This window comes from Chenopodium quinoa, unplaced genomic scaffold (genome assembly GCF_001683475.1).
Source record: "Chenopodium quinoa cultivar QQ74 unplaced genomic scaffold, ASM168347v1, whole genome shotgun sequence".
NCBI lineage: Eukaryota > Viridiplantae > Streptophyta > Magnoliopsida > Caryophyllales > Amaranthaceae > Chenopodium > Chenopodium quinoa.
In genome coordinates, this window is record NW_018745251.1 from 2192274 (window position 1) to 2212529 (window position 20256).

At 37.0% G+C, this 20256-nt stretch overlaps 1 protein-coding gene across 1 annotated transcript; it reads left to right on the top strand.

The window, feature by feature from the left end:
* The first annotated feature begins 16246 nt into the window (after positions 1-16246).
* Positions 16247-18015, top strand: LOC110711323. Its single transcript, XM_021889702.1, has 2 exons — positions 16247-17584; positions 17761-18015. The coding sequence occupies exons 1-2, from the start codon at positions 16247-16249 to the stop codon at positions 18013-18015; spliced, it is 1593 nt and encodes a 530-aa protein (XP_021745394.1).
* Positions 18016-20256: the final 2241 nt, after the last annotated feature.

The window sequence follows — 20256 nt, forward strand, 5'->3', positions numbered from 1 at the left end:
TCTTTTAGAATTATAATAGAACTAGGTTAGATTTTGTAGAGAGAGAAACTTTAGTTTGTAGAGAGAGAAGTTATTGATTGATGATTGAAGATTGATGATTCTAAGTTTTTTTCTTCATTGATTTGAAGCAATTTTGTAAGGATTTCTTTTACTTCTATTAAATCTTTAGCTTTTGATTTCAATTTCTTTGTTAATAGTTCAAGTTTGATTGATTTTTGATTGATTTTATCTTGATTCATATGATGATGATGAATTTGTTGTTTAGCTTAGTTTTGATTTTGATTTCCATGGATTGTTAGTAGTCTACTTGCTAGGGTGATGTAGTCACCCAAATGTGTCTCCCCAAAACCAAACCTAGTGATGAATACCTTTCATGTAATTTGTTATCTAACAAAGAGAAAGTGTGAAAAGTCTAGTGATGAGTATGTTTTATTAAAATATCTATTCTTTCTGTTTTTGAAAATATTTCTTTTCTTACCATATTAATGAAAAAGGTGCATTCCATTTTAGTTTGGTCCATGAAATGGGTCAAATAGTATTGTTTTTGGATTGGGATTCAAAATACCTTTCCAACAATATATTATAAGCCCACTTCCGATGAATAATGAGGAAGTTATGGTCAAAATACTAAACTAGGCCAAAACCGAATTTTTCCTACGACCCAATGATCACGTGGAGGGTAATTAGAATCTTTCATAATTTTCTAAAAGATATTAATTATCCTATTCCTTAACTAATTAGGATTAATAAGAAACTTCCATAATTTTCTAAAAGATCTTAATTATTCTTTTTGAAAACATAAAATCAAAGAGTTTGAAATTGAATAAAACTTTCCTTTTTTTAAATCCTAATTCTATTCAAATTTAAAGATGTTCAAAGACGGTGAGATATTTTTTTTCCCCAAATAATCTTTATCCCAATCTTATATGGTTGGATATATCTTGAAATTATTTTTCTAATGATATATTATACTATTAATTTCGAGCTATAACGAAACAGATATGAATGGAATACGAAACTCTATCCAAAATTAACACCCATCCACTATTTCGGCAATATTTTGTATATAAAAAAGATTTTAATCTCATTCTAATTAGGTTGGAAAGTAGACTTCAAGATCTTTCCAACGACATATTATATGACGTATTTAGACTTCTGGATCAAAAGATATGATAAAAATAAAATCCGCAAAAAAGATGTCCTAGCGCCAAACAACAGGTCTGTCGCCTGACGATGATACCTGTCCCCTGGCGAGGAGCTTGTCGTCTGACGTTGCTCCTACCATTGGCGAAAGGAGGTCTTTTATTCCAAATTGGACTCGAACTCTTTTCTTTCGATTTCTGTGCTATTTTTTCTACAAATAAGGGTCGTATCTCCTCGTTTTTAATCATTCAGAATCATCATCTCTCTCTCTCTCTCTAAAAGCAAGAAGCTTATTCTTTCTCTCTCTATTCTTTTTCTAAACCTTCCCTTTTACAAAATTCCTCATACATTATTTCTAGACACACCTAGCAATGTTAGAAGTTGTCTTCGCCCTAGGCGTGAAAGGTTCAATAATTCTAAGGGTTTGGTCCCAAATCTCTATTTCAAATATTTAATTTAATTGTTTGTTTTACTATTTTTCCTTGAAGTTACTTAAATTGTGAATGATTTACAAGCTCCTAAAATTGTGGGATCCCTGAATGGCCTTTTGAGGCATGAACCTTACATCGAATTGGGTAGGTTAACTATCCATCTTGATATCCGCCCATTTAGTGTAGATTTCTCAAAAAGATACTTGATTTGATCTATTCGAGATACTACAAAGACTGTATGAATGAGCATGTGATGTATTAACTTGGTTGTGGCCCACACTAATACGAGACACAATTTCTCAAGTGGTGTATAGCGTATTACAAACTTGAGCATCTTTTTGCTCAAATAGTAGATGGCGTTCTCCTTTCCTTCTACTTCTTGTGCGAGCATAGCCCCCATTGTCTCCTTAGTGAATGTTAAGTACAACCTAAGAGGGATCCCTGGGAGTGCTGGTGCTAATATAGGAGGGTTAGCGAGATAGGCTTTGATCTTCTCAAAGGATTTTTGACACTCTTTGTTCTATATTACCGGCACATTCTTTTTAATCTTTTCAATATTGGTTCACATATTGTTGTCAACTTTAATATGAACCTACTTATGTATTGCAACCGGCCAATGAATCCTCGAATCTGCTTCTCGGTTTTTGGTGGTGGCATTGACATGATTGCTTTAATCTTGGTTGGGTCTATCTCTATTCCTCTAGAGCTAATGACATATCCCAAGAGCTTTCCTAAGGTTACTCCAAAAGCACATTTAGAAGGATTTAACCTCATATTATATTTTCTTAATATTTCAAAGAACTTTTTTAGGGCTACCAAATGCCCTGGGTCGATCCTTTGATTTCACAATTATGTCATCTACATAAACTTCGACTTCCTTGTGCATCAGATCATTGAGTAAAGCAGTCGCTGCTCGTTGGTATGTGGCGCCCGCGTTTTTCAACCCGAATGACATTACCGTGTAGCAGTAAGTGCCCCAAGGTGTTATGAAAGTTGTTTTCTACGTGTCTTCTTCTACCATGAGGGTCTGATTGTACCCTACGTATCCATCCATTAATGAGAGAAGCATATGATTCGCTGTATTATCAACTAGAATATCGATGTGCGGTAAAGGGAAGTTGTCCTTTGGACTTGCCTTATTTAGTTCTTGATAGTCGACAAAAATTCGTACCCATCCATATTTCTTCGGAACTGGGACTTTATTTGCAACCCATTCGGGGTATTTGGATACCCTGATAAAACCTACTGTTATTTGTTTTTGTACTTCTTCTTTTATCTTAAGAGCTACGTCGGGTTTCATTCGACGTAACTTCTGTTTTACATGTTTCATTCCTGGAATTAATGGAATCGTTTGTCGAGATATTTCTCTATTAATTCCTGGCATATCTTCAGATGACCAAGAAAATACATCAATGAATTCTTATAATAGATTAATAAAATTGGTTCTTTCATCTTTATTAAGTGTTAGTATCCTCAATTGGTGTTTTATTTTCAAGTGTTTCCACTACTTTAATTATTTCTTTGTCACTTTCATTGTTAGTTAAGTAGAAGAGGACATATTATTAAATTCTGAAATAATCATTGCATCGAATAAAGAAACGTACGTTGGGACTCGATTATTGACTATCCTAGGAGAAGACACTAAAGAAGAAGAGCTAAGAGAGGGTGCTACAACTAAGGATTTAGAAGACTCGATAGGGAAGACTCTAACTCAAACTCTGACTCAGACGATTCATCGAACATTGGCCCTTGTCCGGTTGTTATAGAGATCTTTCTTCCGCTGGGAGTGGTCACTTTCACGGTCTTTTGCCATCCTTGAACAAGACCCTTTGTCAAAGTGATAAGTTTGGAGGGATCAAATCTATCACTCTGTAGTACTGTTTGAATGAGCGAGGAATTGTCTTCAATGCGCTTTGGCTCATTCTTTTCATCCCCAAAGAGAAGTCCTATGACATTAAAGTCAAAGCATGGGGGCACTATTTCTTTATGGATGGGAGTTGGGACATCTTCTATAAAATTGCAATCAAAAAATATTTCGAACCCAAGTTATCTTATCCCATTCTTGACAAAGGGTTTGGGGAATTCGTAGCACAAATAATCCTCTCCCTCTTTTATGAATTGTCTATTTAGAGTAAGAGGATAATGATCCAATGGGATTGCTTTCTTTTTGGTAAGAGCGTTCTTATGTGCGTTTGCCTTTTCCTGGGCTCGCTTAAGATCTTTCGGAGTTGGTTCGAAACCAATTCTAAAAGTATCCAATTTAGGGAGGCAAGTTAGTCCCATCTGTTTTGCTATTCCTTTGTTCTTTTTGAGGGTCATTTCCGTAAAGTGTCCTTATTTCTTAAGGATAGATAGCGTTCACTGTCATGTTGGAGTGGAGGTCATAGGGAATAGGTGTCCTTTCATCTTCCTCGATTAAGGAGACCTCTTCATTAAAGCCCCACAAGTCCTCGTCATCTTCATCGTGCTCCACGATTATTATGGGATTTTCAATAGCTTTGATCCTCATTGGTGAGGAATCAGTTGTGATAGGGATTCCTCCAACTATAGCCTTCACTTGATGCTGAAGGCATGAAGGGACAGTCGTTAGGTCGTGAAGCCTAGGGCATCCTAACAATAGGTTGAAGGAGGCTTTAATGTCTACCACTTGAAACGTAGTGCCATGTTCTATGACTCCTGCCGTCACATTCATAGTTATAGTCCCGAGAGCTTGGCGGCGAGTGTTGTCATAGACTCTTATTCCTTGCGTGGATGGAGACAATTCTTCATCTTTTATGCCTAACATCGTGGCAGTTCGGAGTGGACAGACGTTCATTGCTGATCCATTATCTACGAGAGTCATAGGGACATTCATTCTCTTGCAGATTACCGTGAGATTTAATGCTTTATTATGTTTATCACCCTTTGGAGGTAAGTTCTTGTTAGAAAAGGTGATTAAATTTATAGGATTAGAAAGATCACTCGTGAGAAAGTTAGGCACCCCCTCAGAAGTGGTTTCATAATCTATTCTTATCTTGTCCAAAGCATTCAATATTACCAGCCTATGTTGATGGGATGTAGCTAGGTGTTTCAATACATTCATATCAACTTTTGTTTTCTTTAATTTCTTAACAACATCGATGTCTTCTATGATAGGTATGGGAACTTGCTGAGTTGTAGGGATAGGTTGTTGCACAATAATGGGAGGTTGTATTCTCTTGGACCTTGTGAGGACATCTATGGTTGAATCCTCTTCATCCCAAATGTCGTCTACCGGACATATTGTGGAGAGTGGAGTCTCTTCCAAATCATTTAAGCAGACATCCTCATCATCGCTGTCCCAAACTCCATTAATGGTAGCATCTTTTTCTTGTGGAATTTGGACTATCTTTTTATCATTAATCAGTTTTTGAAGTAAATCTTTAAATTTAAAATAGTATTCTATTGTATTTCCCCCTAATTAGTGATAGACACGATAAAACCTATCCGTCCTCTTTAACGATTCAAATGGTCTCGGTTCGAGAGGTTTAATTTTGCCACCCTTGGAGATAATTTTGAACATGTTTGCATAGGTGGTCCTAATCGGAGTGTAGGACCTATAGCTCCTTCTTGGTGTTTCAACTACTTGAAGCAAGAATGGCTTCTTCATAGTTGGTGTTACCTCTTTGTTGACATGCTTATTTTGTTCTTGTTCATCGGGTTTAAGAATCTTTCTTCACATGCCTACGAATTTTTCCATTGAATATACAAGGAGCAATATGTCTATCTTAGTGGGCGGTTGTTGCATTGGGGATGGTTCGCTCATGGCGTCAAAGATTACTTCTTCTTCTTAAAGGGCATGAGTTTCTTCAATTGGTTTGATCAAAGATAAGGGGTCAACAGAACTTTCGTCATCAAAGATGGCCAAGGAATCAGAAAGTGGTGATCTGTTGATGCTTGGCTTCTTACTTGCAGGAGGCACTGGGAGTTTATTATTCTCTATCAAGTCTTGGACAGCTTCCTTTAGCTTCCAGAAATTCTCAGTAAGATTGCCTCTGCCTTGATGGTATTTGTAGTGTGCATTGGTGTTCCAGTTAGGTGATCTCTTTTCAACTGGTGCATCCCCAAATGGTCCAATGGGAGTTATAAGACCTTTTACATGGAGAAGATTAAATGCGGTGTCATAACTCATACCAAAATGAGTAAAGTTCCTCCTAAATGGTTTCTTTTGTCCCTGATTGTTGATAGCAAGGACTTTGTTTAAATTAAAGGTGCTAACATTATTGAGTGGGTAGTTTTAGGAGAAGAAGGATTGTCGTTCTTGTTTCCTTTCCAGCCACTATTAGAGTTAGTGTTAGCAGCTTTTTTTTTTTTTGCAAGGTCGTCTTCAATATTTATTCCAATGTCATAGACGCCCTCAAAGGTGGTCAAGTTGCTTTGGTGTTTGAGAAGCTTAGAGTATTTTTCCTGGAGATTTTTTGTGAACATTCACTACTACAAAGTTGGGCTTAAGTAACACCCATTAGTAACACTTTAAAATTTTTATGATTGTTTAATTTATAGGTAAAACTTTTGTAACATTGTGGTGTTAACTAACATTTTTTTGTAACACTTTATGGTAACACATTGATATTAGATAGCATTTGGTTGTAACATTTATTTTTTTTTATTTGAAGAAAAACACTTAATATGATATTCTCAATCTTTTTTTTTTTGCATATTTTTATCAAACACTTTTAATAAAATAAACCCTAAGTCACAACCTCACAACTCTCTTCCTCACTCATTTTTCTTCGTCCATCAATCTTTAGTCCCTTCTCGCTCTCTCCACTGAAGCCCCCGTTCACTGTAGTCCGCAGCCTATCTCCATCGCAATAGCCCTTTCCAGCGATTGATACCTCATAGCCTCCATCTTCAACGACTTCCTCTTTTTAGTTAGGGTTACGGTTAGTTCATGTCCTTCTCCTTTAAATTATCAACAAGAATATGAGCTAGGTAAAGTTAGGGTTTCAATTCCCCCTTTCAAATCTAGTTGATAATTTCTTAATTTGATGTTGAATTTGCCAATTACAATGTTTAATTTCACTATTATCATACTGAAATTTGCATGCATCTGAATTGGTCAAAGTATTTTGACTAGTTTGGGATTTTAATTTTTTCTTTTTTTTCAATTATTGCGGGTAGGGAAAGAGGGGTGTTTGCAGGCAAGGGATATTTGCAAGGCAGGTGTGTGTGTGTAGAGGTGTGGGTGCAGCTGCTACCCTGCAAAGGCAAGGCTTCTACTACGTGCCCTGCCAAAGCAAGGATGCAACTCTCTGCCCTTGCAAGGCTACTGCTTCCTTTTCAAGCTAAGGTGGCTACTGCCCTTTGCATATATTATATTTTTATATTAGAGAATGAGCATCTAAATAATGTCGGAAATTAGAGCAGTTAAATTGGTATCGTTGACTTAGTGGTGGGATAAGCTGATTGTATAGACCAGTATTTATTCATTCTAATATTGAAAACTAGTATGGGGTTAATGGGGGTTGGGAAATGGGGAAACGAGCTCCTAGTAATAATAGCAGCTACGACTTTCAGGATACGATATAGACTTTAAGTTATAACTTGTGATCATCGCTCTGATGTCCATGAATTTTAATCTTTAGCTATTAATTTTTGCAATTAAGCTGTGATCTAACTATTACTAGCAATTTAGCTATGAATTTTTGCTGTTGAACATTAAAGCACTGAGCTTTCTCTCCTTCATTGAGGCGTATTTTTTAATCTTTGAATTTTAATTTTTCAAACTGGGTGATATTACTTCGATTTGCACCCTTGTTGCTCGGTACACCCTGGGTTAAGTGATGATTTCACTTCCTCCAATCGTCTTGATCGTAACTCTGAGGTAACTTCTTACTTACTTTTCTCAATTTCAGGTTTTCCTCCTGGGTTATCATGTGATGGAGACTTGCTTCCCCAAAATAATAATAATATGCGGATTATTTGGTGACTAAAATAATATTAAATTTGTTTTACATGGATTTTCTTTGTCTTTTTTAAAAGATTATTTACTGATGAATTAGATTATTTACTTTTATTAAGTTTTTCTTAAAATATTGGCTGATTTTGACTAAATTATAAATTTGGGAGATTTGAGATTTTGATTTTCTAATTTACATAAACTAAAATTAGTAAAATTATAGAGTTGCAAGTCTTTTATTGCAATTAAAGTTAAAATCGGAATTATAATTAGAGTTCTAGCATGAATTATGAATATTTCTTGCTTAATTTTGTATTCATGGTGCTCTTTGCTTCATTAATGAGCTTATGTGTTTATTATTTCCCAAAATCATCTAGAATTTTATGTTGATGCCAGAATGTTAAGAATACAAGATATTGACATAATTGAAGAAAGATTGATGAATTCTTTCTGTTTGCTCATTTGTGCTGTTATATTAACAATTAAGATTGTCCTCTCTAAATGTCATATATCATTGCATTTATTTATATGTTATGTTTCAATGTTGCATCTCTTCTGAGACCAGGACCTTTTATCACTACTTTGGCTTGTTGCATACCTTGTTCCAACACCGTACGAATGGTGTTTCCTATTCAAGATCGAGAAGCTTCTGGTCTAGTAATGTTGGCAAGTCCAAGAAGCAAAAGGGCTTCAATGTGTGCACTATTGATTAGTGTTGTGTTCTACTCAATTTATATAATAATCATTATCAGATAACTCTAGCTGAAAAGCATTTCCTCACAATAATGTAGTTTACAGAATAAAATTAGGACACCGATTTATAAAAAGATGTTAGAGCATTGAAGGCGCGACAATGTATGTATTCAAGGTCTACTACTCTTAAGGCTAGTATGTGCTTTGAAATTATCCTAGCCTAAATCTTCTTAAGTGATATGCTATTCTGAATATTTCCCTTTATATGTTGTTTCATTCAAGTTGTTCTGTCCAAATAAGGTTTCATTTTCAGGGTATAGCTGCTTGGAAGGCGGAGCCACTACTTTCAAGATGGAGGTTTTAATTATGCTAAGGCTCGGTATTGGAACAATAAGGTAAAATATTTGCACCTTTTATGGAGGTCAACCATTCATTATATTGTATAATATTCTAACTCCAAAGAGTTTTTATTAACTGTAATTGGTTGGTAGGTAAATAGTGATTTTTTTGTACCTAAGGATTTCGTTGCTAGTGTGTCTTGACACCTATTTCCCTGCCAAATGGTTTTAACATAATGAATATACTAGTGTTGAAATACATAGCTTGTGAAGTAGCCATTTCTTACCGAAAAAACTGCATTGCATTTGGATCATTATCAGCAATTTTCCACATGTTTGATTAAATAGGTAATAAGTTTTCTAGGCTTAGAGGCACCGACATGGGTATGATTTTTTCTCAATTTTTTATCGTCATATTTTTGCTATATACATTGGGCCCAGTCAAATTCTACCTGATCGCGTGGGTTGCTATTGGCTTTAAACTAGTTTCAATTCATCTGATATGTTACTATAGGGGAATGTCGAAAGTAAATTTTTGCAGTTAACCCTTGCATTGTCTTGAGCTGTTAAAATTTGAAGCCGTATGCCATGATGATGGCCTTTAACTATGATTTAATCAAATATTTTGCTCCTGTACTCTGCAGGATCAGGGGAAACTCAAGAGGATGAAAGTGCTAGCTACAAACACGAAAGAAATTGTTCGTGTTGCTTCTAGTTCAGCTGTTCAATCCCAGTTTGTAGACACAAAAATAGTCTTAAAACACCAAAAAACAACACTTAGATCAGGGTTGCAAGAGGGAGATTCAACACACAGAAAAATCCAATTGGGAATGGATTTGGATATGATGTAGACGACACAACAACAGATTCGAACACCTTTTGACCAACATCAAGATAAAGTAGCATAACAATCTAGGAAAAAGTTCTATATCAGACTTCCAAATTGAGATTAGGCAAGTAATAAGCAAGTCTACTAAATTAAAAAAATACCAGTATATCATTTCATAGTAAGCAAGGGGAGGAGGTTGAGATAGGGAATGGTGTCCAAACTTAGATAGGGTAGAGTAAGGAAATGGTGTTATGATGTTGTTACTGCTATCTGTTTCTTATACTGTTGTTTGCTGCTGCTACTACTGTCTGCTGCTGCTATTTTCTACGACTACCAATGTTTGCTGCTACTGCTGTCAACTGGTATTAATGGCTGCTGTTACTGGTTAGCTGTTGTTTTCGCTAGCTAGTTGCGGCTATGTGCTATTATTACTACTGTTTGCAGTATCCGCGCTGATTGTATGTTTGTTAAGAAGTTGGAGGTCCAAAGAGACCTAAGTTCACTTATTTTCATTTTGATTATTAGATTGTTTAGGAAATAAAAAAATTGGTGTTTATGGATGTTTTTTTTTTGTAAGTGTGAAATTTATTATTTCAATTATAATTATTTTATTTTATATGTTAATTTCACTTTCCTTATTGTACATATTAATATTATTTTTATATTTCAATAATAATAATAATAATAATAATAATAATTATTATTATTATTATTATTAGTATAATTATTATTAGCAAAAATAATAATAATAATAATAATAAATGTTACCTATTAACTAATAAGGTGCTACATTAGTTTGAAAAAAGTGATACATAATGTCAAGTAAAGTGGTACTAAAGATGATTGAAAATTGTTACCTAATAACCGACAAAGTGCTACATTAGTTCAAAAAAGTGTTACACAATGTCGACTAAAGTGATACCATATGATTAAATAATGTTACAAAAGATAAATATGTGTTACATAAGAAATAAAAGGGAACACTTTAAACATTATACTAATAATATAAAATGTGTTATATAAGAGGGTTTATAATACCACTTTCGAAAGTGTTACCTACGTTACCCAAAGTGTTACATAACACCATAGGTAACATGGGCGGAAGTATCACCCAATAAAGTGTTACCTATTGTCTAAAGTAATACTTTTACCACTTTATGTAATACTTATTGGGTGTTACGTACTTGAGGCTAGTTTTGTACTAGTGATTCTCACAGACTCTTTTTCAGTAGGGACCTCAATCATCTTAGCAGAGGTTTCCATCCACTTATTAAAGAAAGAAGTTAACCCTTCATTCTCTTTTTGTTTAAGTATTTCAAGTTACCTATGATCAGTTTCAACTTGAATATTGCATTTATACCTATCAATAAAGGCATACACAATGTCGTCACAAGTAGAGGTTTTCTCTTTGTCGAGGGAAAAAAACCATTGTTGACTGACAATTTCTAGCGATAAACAAATCAATGTATGGAAAATTTTCTTATCTATCCCTTTAATATTCATTATTGTTTCAAACGCTCTTAAATGAAAGTAGGGATTGTCTGTTGCCTTGAACTTAGGGATGTTAGTGGCACTGAACTTTTGCGGAAGAAGTTCCTTGTCCACCAGGACCCCTTGGGAGCTAATGCCTTGGAACCTATAATCATTGGATGTCTTTTTCAAAAATTCTTGCATTAGCTCCACATGTTGTTTCCTTACAGGATCATTTACTTGAATAGCTATGTTCTTCATCAAGTCAGTTAGGTTGGCTACATCTATCCTTCTTGAGTTCATTGTCTTCTTCTTGATTGGCCATGATCTTCTTATCTTTCCTTTTCGGAGTGATGGATTTGTCAAAAAGGAGTATCTGAACGAAAATGTTGTCTTTGATTAGCCGCCCTTCCATTCTTGACCAAACGCTGTAAATTAAATTATTTATTTATTTTAATTACTTGACTCGAATTTGGCTTTGACTTTATTAATATTTAAAACAAAAATGGGATGTATTTTTTGAAGACCAAGTAAGGTTTTAAAATAAATATGGTTTTATTAGAGGATTAATATCTGACTTACCCCCCCTAAGAAAATGACGGAAATACGCGCATAAAAGACTCTCTAGACATGGTCAAGATGTGACATGTTATGTGTGTGATTTAATAGTGATTGTGAGTAATATACTTTGACTCTTTTTGTGAGACAATGGGACTATGTGCCTAGACTCGATTAAGGACTGAAAATAATCACTGCCATTAATAAACTGACTACACCGTATCAGCAAATCGATTAAACTGACACATCGTGAAGACTCAAGCAAAATTGCAGGCTGTCGTCAGACGACAGTACTGTCGCCAGACGCTGGTAACCTACGCAAGATGACGGGATCATCGCCTTGCGCCGGACATTAGCGTGTGGCTCCGCAGTCCTGATCTTTGCACCGTTATGGAATATTAATCTGGGACAGTTTCCAGTATTTTGCTCTAAAGGGATTAGCCTTAAAGTCGAACTAAGTCTAGGCCAGTTTGATCAATTTATTAGACTTTAATCATTATTAATTATTTAATTAAATAAATTAGCAAAGTTATTTTAGTCATTATTTTAATTTATTTAACTCATACACAAGTAAAATAAACGGTTAGGAAAAAACACATGGAGTATGCACAGCAAATAATTCACAAGTAGTCATATAGTCAGATATGATACAATGAGTTTGCAACCTAACCATGGCTCTAGTTCTCTAAAGTTCAAGATATGGGTTAGTCAAAGAGGGTCCATGGTTATGAGTCCGTATGCATCGCGCAGAAGCCTTAGCTTTTGAAGGGTTGGCGAGTGTGGATGGGACCCCACGAGTTAAACTCGCTTCCATGGTTTGGTGAATTCAACATTCTCGGACGTACCCTTTGTTTCCAGGAGCGTTCGATTGGGTAGATGGAGCATGAATTTCTAGAGGGTTATGTCCATATGTAGAACACATATGGGTTTCAAAAAATAAGGAAAAACTCAATCAAAAAGTAAAACCGAGTAAACTGTACTAGAGAACTAGTCGAAACAAGAAGGTAGATTTTTGGCTCAGTAGTGGAAGAATTTGGCACGAGAAAATAACATCGCCGCCAGACGCTGGCATTGTCGCCAGACGATAAGCTTGTTTCCAAGAGACGACGCCAATGTTAGGCGATGACACTGTTTTATCAGCGCTAATTCCTACATGCCTCAGCAGCTTTCGATTTTTTAATTTTCCAGTTTTTTCGTAGCATGCATTACTTCGATTTTAGTTGTGAAAGATATTTCCCTAGATTACTACATGTAAAAATCCTATGTTTTGACTCATTACGGATGGTCTTTTCGATGAGAACCTTTTTATGCTTATGCCGATAATGTCAATCAAAATTACGCACATGAAATACTTAGAACTTTTAGAGTCTCATCCACTCATTCAAAATCATTGCCAAAAATAATTTCAGGAATTAAAATAGAAATCCTCCCCAGTAGAATCGCCAAAAAGATGTAGGGAATATTTTAATCCATCCCACACTTTAGCCCCACTATGATCATACACTTAAGCATGGTGGTGCCAAAGGGAAGGAAGCAAGAGTAAAAGAGTCGCCAACAAGTTTTAGGAACTTGTAAACCGTTTACAGGGTTAAGGTTACACCCCTTAACAATCCAGAGATCGTTAACTCCAATAGGTCTAAAACCATGACTAAATGTTCAGGGATGAAGGTACAAATTAAATCTAACCTAAAAGAGATTAAACTTGCCCTAAAATAGGCCTCTACTTTATTCTTCTCGTTTCATGTGCGCTTTCTAACTAACATGCAATCATTAGATTAACCCTAAACCTGTTTAATCTATATGTTGGTTGAATATTAATGCACAAACAAATCTATTATTGCCGATCACTTTAATTATAATCAAATTAGCCTAAGCGTGATTGCAAGTACAAATTCCCTTTAAACATACATAAAAGGCGTGATCAAGAAATAGCAATAATAATATATCAAGCAACATAATAATAACAATAAAAATAATAATCATAATTAAAATAATCACGTTAAAGCATATCAATAGCAAGATCCTAGCCAAGATACTAACAAGATAAATAACAAACCCTAGCATGTCACTAAACTTTAAAAATCAAAGCTCTAGCCCTAACATGATACTAACATGATATAAGGAAAGACATAAGAAGCATCATAATAATCATACTTGATATTAGAAATTTTAGTTATTACCCTAAACATGATACTAGGAAGCAATAAAACATCCTAACGTGATATTAGGAATCAATAAAACAATCTAATCATGATTTCTATATCAAAAGATCAATAAAGCAATTAAATTACTTACTTCGATGCCTCGTATCTCTTTCTAATGACAAAATACACACGTTAGTAACTTCAAGGAAAAATAATAAACAAAACAATTAAATTAAATAATTAAAATAGGGATTTGGGACCAAAACATCATAAATATCAAACCTTTCACGTATAGGGTGAAGGCAACTTCGAAATTGGCTAGGTGTTTCTAGAACTAATGTATGAGGAATTTTGTGTGAGGGAAGGTTTAGAAAAAGAAAAGAGAGAGAGGGAAAGCTTTTCGCTTATAGAGAGAGAGAATTGTAGATTGTAGATGTAGATGATTTGAAAACAGGGAGATACTTCCCCTATTTATAACAAAAATAGCACGGGATCTAAGAGAATCATCTTTGGAATAAAACTCCTCCTGTCACAAATGACAGGAGCCAGCGCCTGATAACTTGTTATTTGATACGATTTCAGAGTGATTTCGAGCCTTGTTTACTTGGTATATTGGCATTTTGGTTCACTTTTACTTTATTTTTGTTCAACTTTTGTGTATCCCTTGTTTTACGGGTTGTTAGTTTTTTTTGTCAGGATTTTAGGTTCAAAGACGACCATTTGAGGCATTTGGATGATAAACCGAGGTTAGAAGCTGAAACTTTGGAGCAAAACCAAAGAAGAGTGAAGATAAAGGCCTTAGAGAGTCTGCACGGACGTGCAAAATACGGCACGTCCGTGCAGAAGTGTTCCAGCACGGCCAGAAGCTAATATCTACTGCTTTCAAGGTCTGCACGTCCGTGCAGAACTCAACACGCCCGTGCAGGATATTCAGCACGACCGTGCCTGATCCTGCATGTCCGTGCAATTGCTCAGCCAAAACTGATTCTTCTGAACATGGCCTGCACGTCCGTGCCATATGTGGCATGTCCGTGCAGGATGCCCTGACTAAAACAGTACCTTCTGCCTCCCAGGTGCACGCCCGTGCCAATCTCAACACGCCCGTGCCAATCTCAGCACGTCCGTGCAGGTATAGCTGCACGTCCGTGCCAACCTCAGCACGTCCGTGCTGACCTATAGCCGTGCCCGACTCTTGTTTTCTCCGTCCTTTTTATTTGGGGGTCTTTATAAATAACTTTGGGAGCTCATTTGTACGGCATCCAAGTTTTTAGTGCTTCCTCTTAGTTTGCAATTGTAGAAACACAAATATTCTCAAATCATTAGTTAGATTATAATTATTAGCTTGGAAATTTCATTCTAAATCATTGTAGAAGACAAGTTCCACCATTGATATTCAAGTTGAAGCTTCTAGTAACATTTTCTCACTCTTCTCTTCCATTTTAATTGCTTTGATTGTTAATTATCTTGCTTAATTCTTGCATTCTTAGATTGCTATTTAGCTTAATATTTAGTTAATTCTTGTTCATGAGTTACTTGAAAACCTTAATTGCTTTAATCTCCATGGATTGTAAGTAGTCTAATTTTCTAGGGTTTGGGTAAAACTCTAAATGTAGTCACTAATTACTTGTTGCATGTGTTAATTTGGTAATTGATGGTGTTAATTAGTCGAGCTTAAGTTGTTTAATTGCTTAGTTCTTGTATATGGCCATGCTAGAACTATTATCTAAACTTTGTCAACGAAGGATCGAGAGATGAACTTGAGTTAGCTCCCTTATGCTTAATTGACTTGAAATGCCATGAGAATAGGAATTTCCAGTCAAGGGAATGTTTTTGTCATCGTGATTATGCTGTAATACTTGTTTTATGATTTGTAACCACGAGAGTAGGTTGTATTCATAATTCGAGTAATCCCTCTAGCTTGAGAGAGTAGTTGGGTGCTTTAGATGACTTCCCCTATATTATCTCCTCAAATTACCATTGTTTGACTTGCTAATTGTGATTTGTGACGAAATTGAGTGGTATATCCCAAGCCCTAGAACTCTCTAAATATTTTTAATCTCCCCCTAGCTTTAGTTGAATTGAACTAGTACTTGTTACATAAAACCAAACCAATTTCGACTTCAATTAGCTTATTTATGCGGTAGTATTTCGGTGGTTGATTCAACGCCTCTCTTGGGTTCGACCCTTTCTTACCCTTGTTGTAGCTAGTGAGACCAAGATAGGACTTTATCTTTGGTAGGCTCAACGACGGCCTATCAAATTTTGGCGCCGTTGCCGGGGAGGCAAAGTCATATTGAATGTATTATTGTTGAATGAGTCTAAGTGTGTATATTTGTATCATAATTTTTCTTATTTATTTTTGTATATTTGTGTTTTCCACTTGTGATAGTCATTGATAACGTTTTTCTTAGCTTTTTTTGACCTTGCATGACACGGAAGAGTAAGCAATCACCACTTATTCCCGTTGATCCAGAGTTAAATAGGACTTTGAGAAACGTGAGGAGGCTTTTGCAAGGCACACCCGAGTTCTCTATTGTATATTCGGATTCCGATCCGAAGGAAATCTTTGCAACCAATGAAGAAGATAACATGGGTGATTACAATCCTCTCCACCATTGTTACGAGATTATGACCAACCTAATGCCTTCACACTTTGGAGTGGCATACGTCTCCCTACTACGAATGCAAATAATTTTGAGCTTTCACCTCAACTCATCCGTATGATACAAAGTGATCAATTTGGTGGGAGTTCTCATGAGTGTCCTTTTGCTCATTTGGACAACTTTCTCGAATTGTGCAAAACCATCAAGCAAAACAACATTACGGAAGAGTTCATCCGTATGCACATGTTTCAATTCTCCCTCCATGACAAAGCAAAGCATTGGTTGAGAACGGTAGAAGAGGGATCATTGACCAAATGGGATGAAGTCACTAGAGCTTTCCTTGGAAAGTATTGTCCACCCGAAAAGACCGCCGAACTAAGAAGGAAAATCACCAATTTCAACCAAGAGATTGATGAAACCTTAAGTGAAGCTTGGGAGCGTTTCAAGGACTACACCAGAAAATGCCCACACCATGGTTTCACATCATGGATCATTGTTCAAAGCTTTTATGATGGTCTTACTCCTACTTTAAGGGCCAACCTTGATAACGGGGCCGGTGGTAGCCTTAAAAAGCTATCGGTGGATGATGCATATAAGATGATTGAAGAAGTGGCAAAGCACTATGCATACGGAGGTGATAAACGACAACCTCAATCAAAGAAGGGCGGAATCCACGACCTTAGTGCAATAGACCTTATTGCATCAAAGTTTGACATGCTAGCTCACAAGCTAGATCAAGCCACGCTTACATCTCCAAGCTCTTATTCACAACAAGTCATGTCTTGTGAAACTTGTGGAGGAAATGATCACTTGTCCTCCTATAGTAACTCAACTAACCAAGAACAAGCTGCGGCTATTGTGCAAAGAAACGATCAATACTCTCAACCCTACAATCAAGGTTGGAAACCCCAACAAAACACGGGTTGGAAACAACAAAATCAAGGCCCCCCTCAAAACCAATACAATCAATCTCATCCACAAAACCAACAAGCTCCTTACCGTCACCCTAACCAAAGGGTCCAAAACCAACAAAGGCAACAATATAACCAACCCGCTCCTCCACCTTCTAAAAAATCTAGCCTTGAAGCCGCACTTGAGACCTTCATTACACAACAAGGAAGAAGCAATGCGGATATGCAAGCGAACATCCAACAACTTCAAGCACACAACAAGATAATTGAGAATCAATTGGCTCAAATTGCGCAACAAGTTGGAAGTTCATCCTCCAATCCTAGTGGTAACTTCCCAAGCTCAACGGTTGTGAACCCAAAAGAGCAAGCTAAGGCCATTACTTTGAGATCGGGGAGAGGTTATGAAGGGCCGGTTATGAGTGAAGAGGAGCCACAAAAGAGAGATGAGGGAGTTGTGGTGAGAAATGAGGATGAGTTTGAAAATGAGATAGTTGATGTTGAGAGAAAGGAGCCACAAAGTAAGAATGAGGGAGATGAGGAAAAGGTAGAAAAGCCCCCCATGAAAGTATACAAGCCTCCCATTCCATTCCCTCATAGGATTGTTGAAAAGAAATTGAATGAAAAGTTTTCAAACTTTCTTGAATTCATGAGAGGACTTCAAGTGAAATCCCCTTTCTTCATGCTATGTCACAAATGCCTACATATGCAAAAATTTTGAAGGATCTTTTATCCAACAAGAGTAGGCTTGAAGAGAGTGCAACCATCTCCCTTCCTAAGGAGGTGAGTGCAATCATTCAAAACAAGCTCCCTCAAAATCTTGGTGACCCCGGTAGCTATGCAATACCGGTGAAGATTGGAGACTTAGAGGCTATGGATGCTTTATGTGATCTTGGGGCAAGTGTGAGTTTGATGTCCTATTCTATTGCTAAGAGTTTGAAAGTGGGAGACCTGAAGCCAACAAGAATGTCCTTATAATTGGCCGACCGCATGGTTAGGCTACCTTTGGGAATTCTTGAAGATGTACCTGTTCAAGTTGGAAGAGTATTTGTGCCATGTGATTTTGTGGTAATGGAAATGGAAGAAGATACTACGGTGCCCCTAATCTTGGGTAGACCGTTTTTGAACACCGCGGGTGTTGTGATTGATATGAAGCAAGGAAGATTGACCTTGAATGTGGGAGATGAGAAAATATCATTTTCATTCCCACAAACATTGAAAAAGCCATTGTATGATGAATTTCATAGAGTTGATACACTGGAAAGGGACTGAGAGAAGTTCCAAGAAAATTTGTTTGAAGTAGATCCTTTACAAGCTATCCTAACGGGAGGCTTAGTTGAGGAAGGTGAAGAAACGAGGGGGTATGATCTTTTGGCCTGCGTAGCAGACTCTTCCCCTGGTTCTCTATCGAGATCTACCGCTTTGCCGAGGTAACGGATACCGCTCCTGGCGTTTGCTTTAACCTAGATGAATGGTTTGGTTAAAAATGCGAACCCTTGGGAGCACCAACCCTACTGAGGTTTCTAGCAACCCCCCAACCTTTTAGGTTGAGCGCCCGCCTCCTCTTCTGTTAGGGGTCAGCCATCCGTCGTATCGGATGACTACTCAGCAAGTCTTAATAGCGCTTGGGAACCATTCTCTCGCGCCTCTCCCTTAGAGTCTCTTCAGCCTAAAGCTTACATCCACCCTCACCCATTCATGGGCTATGACCCTCTTTAGATCGTTCTGTAATATTCTAGTGGTTGCCGCGAGGTGAGGTATTTATGCTTAAGTCAACAAGCAACGGGTAAGCGCGCTAGCGCGAAAGCGTTGTAAGTTTTAAAACTTCTTGAAGCGGGCATAATCTACCCTATCTCCGATAGTAAGTGGGTTAGCCCGGTTCAAGTTGTGCCTAAAAAAGGAGGCATGACCATCATCAAGATTGATAAGGGTGAGACCATTTATACGAGGTCGGTCACCGGGTGGAGGATTTGTATTGATTATCGAAAATTGAATAAGTCCACCCGGAAAGACCACTTCCCACTCCCCTTCATCGATCAAATATTGGAAAGACTAGCATCACAGAGTCACTATTGTTTCTTGGATGGATACTCGGGATTCTTCCAAATCCCAATCCAACCCGAAGATCAAGAGAAGACTACATTCACATGCCCTTTTAACACCTTTGCTTATCGAAGGATGCCATTTGGACTTTGTAATGCACCTTCCACATTTCAAAGGTGTATGATGTCTATTTTTTTCGACATGCTTGAATCATCAATTGAAGTATTCATGGATGACTTTTCTGTTTTTGGTTCATCTTTTGACATTTGCCTTTCAAATTTGATTAAAGTATTGAAAAGATGTCAAGAGGTGAACTTGGTTTTGAATTGGGAAAAACGTCATTTCATGGTAGAAGAAGGAATTGTTCTTGGTCATGTAATTTCTAGTAGGGGCATTGAAGTAGATCGTGCCAAAATTGAGGTCATTGAGCGCCTCCCACCCCCTACAAATGTGAAGGGGATAAGGAGCTTTCTTGGACACGCGAGTTTTTACCGCCGGTTCATAAATGATTTTTCAAAAATCGCAAAGCCGCTCACTCAATTGTTGATAAAGGATGCCCCTTTTGTGTTTACTAATGATTGTTTGCTAGCATTTGATAGGTTGAAGGAGGCATTGATTTCGGCTCCTATCATTCAACCCCCTAATTGGGAGCTTCCTTTTGAGCTTATGTGTGATGCATCGGATTTTGCCATTGGGTCCGTTCTTGGACAAAGGAAGGATAAGAAGCTCCATGTTATCTACTACACTAGCAAAACTTTGGATGATGCACAAAGGAATTACGCAACCACAGAAAAGGAGTTATTAGCAATTGTTCATGCAATTGAGAAGTTTAGGTCATACTTGTTGGGATCTAAAGTAATAGTTTTCAACGACCATGCGGCCTTGAAGTACCTCTTGTCTAACAAGGAACCAAAGCCAAGATTGATATGGTGGGTCTTTCTCTTACAAGACTATGACATTGAGATTAGGGACAAGAAGGGTGCCGAAAATGTGGTGGCCGATCATCTTTCACGGTTGCCTATCCTTGTAGGCGATCTTGATAACTTGTCAATCGACGATTCATTCCCAGATGATCAACTATTTGCTATTCTCCAAGCACCAGCACCATGGTTTGCGGACATTGCAAACTACTTGTCTTGCTCTATTCTCCCTCCCGACCTCTCCTATCAACAAAAA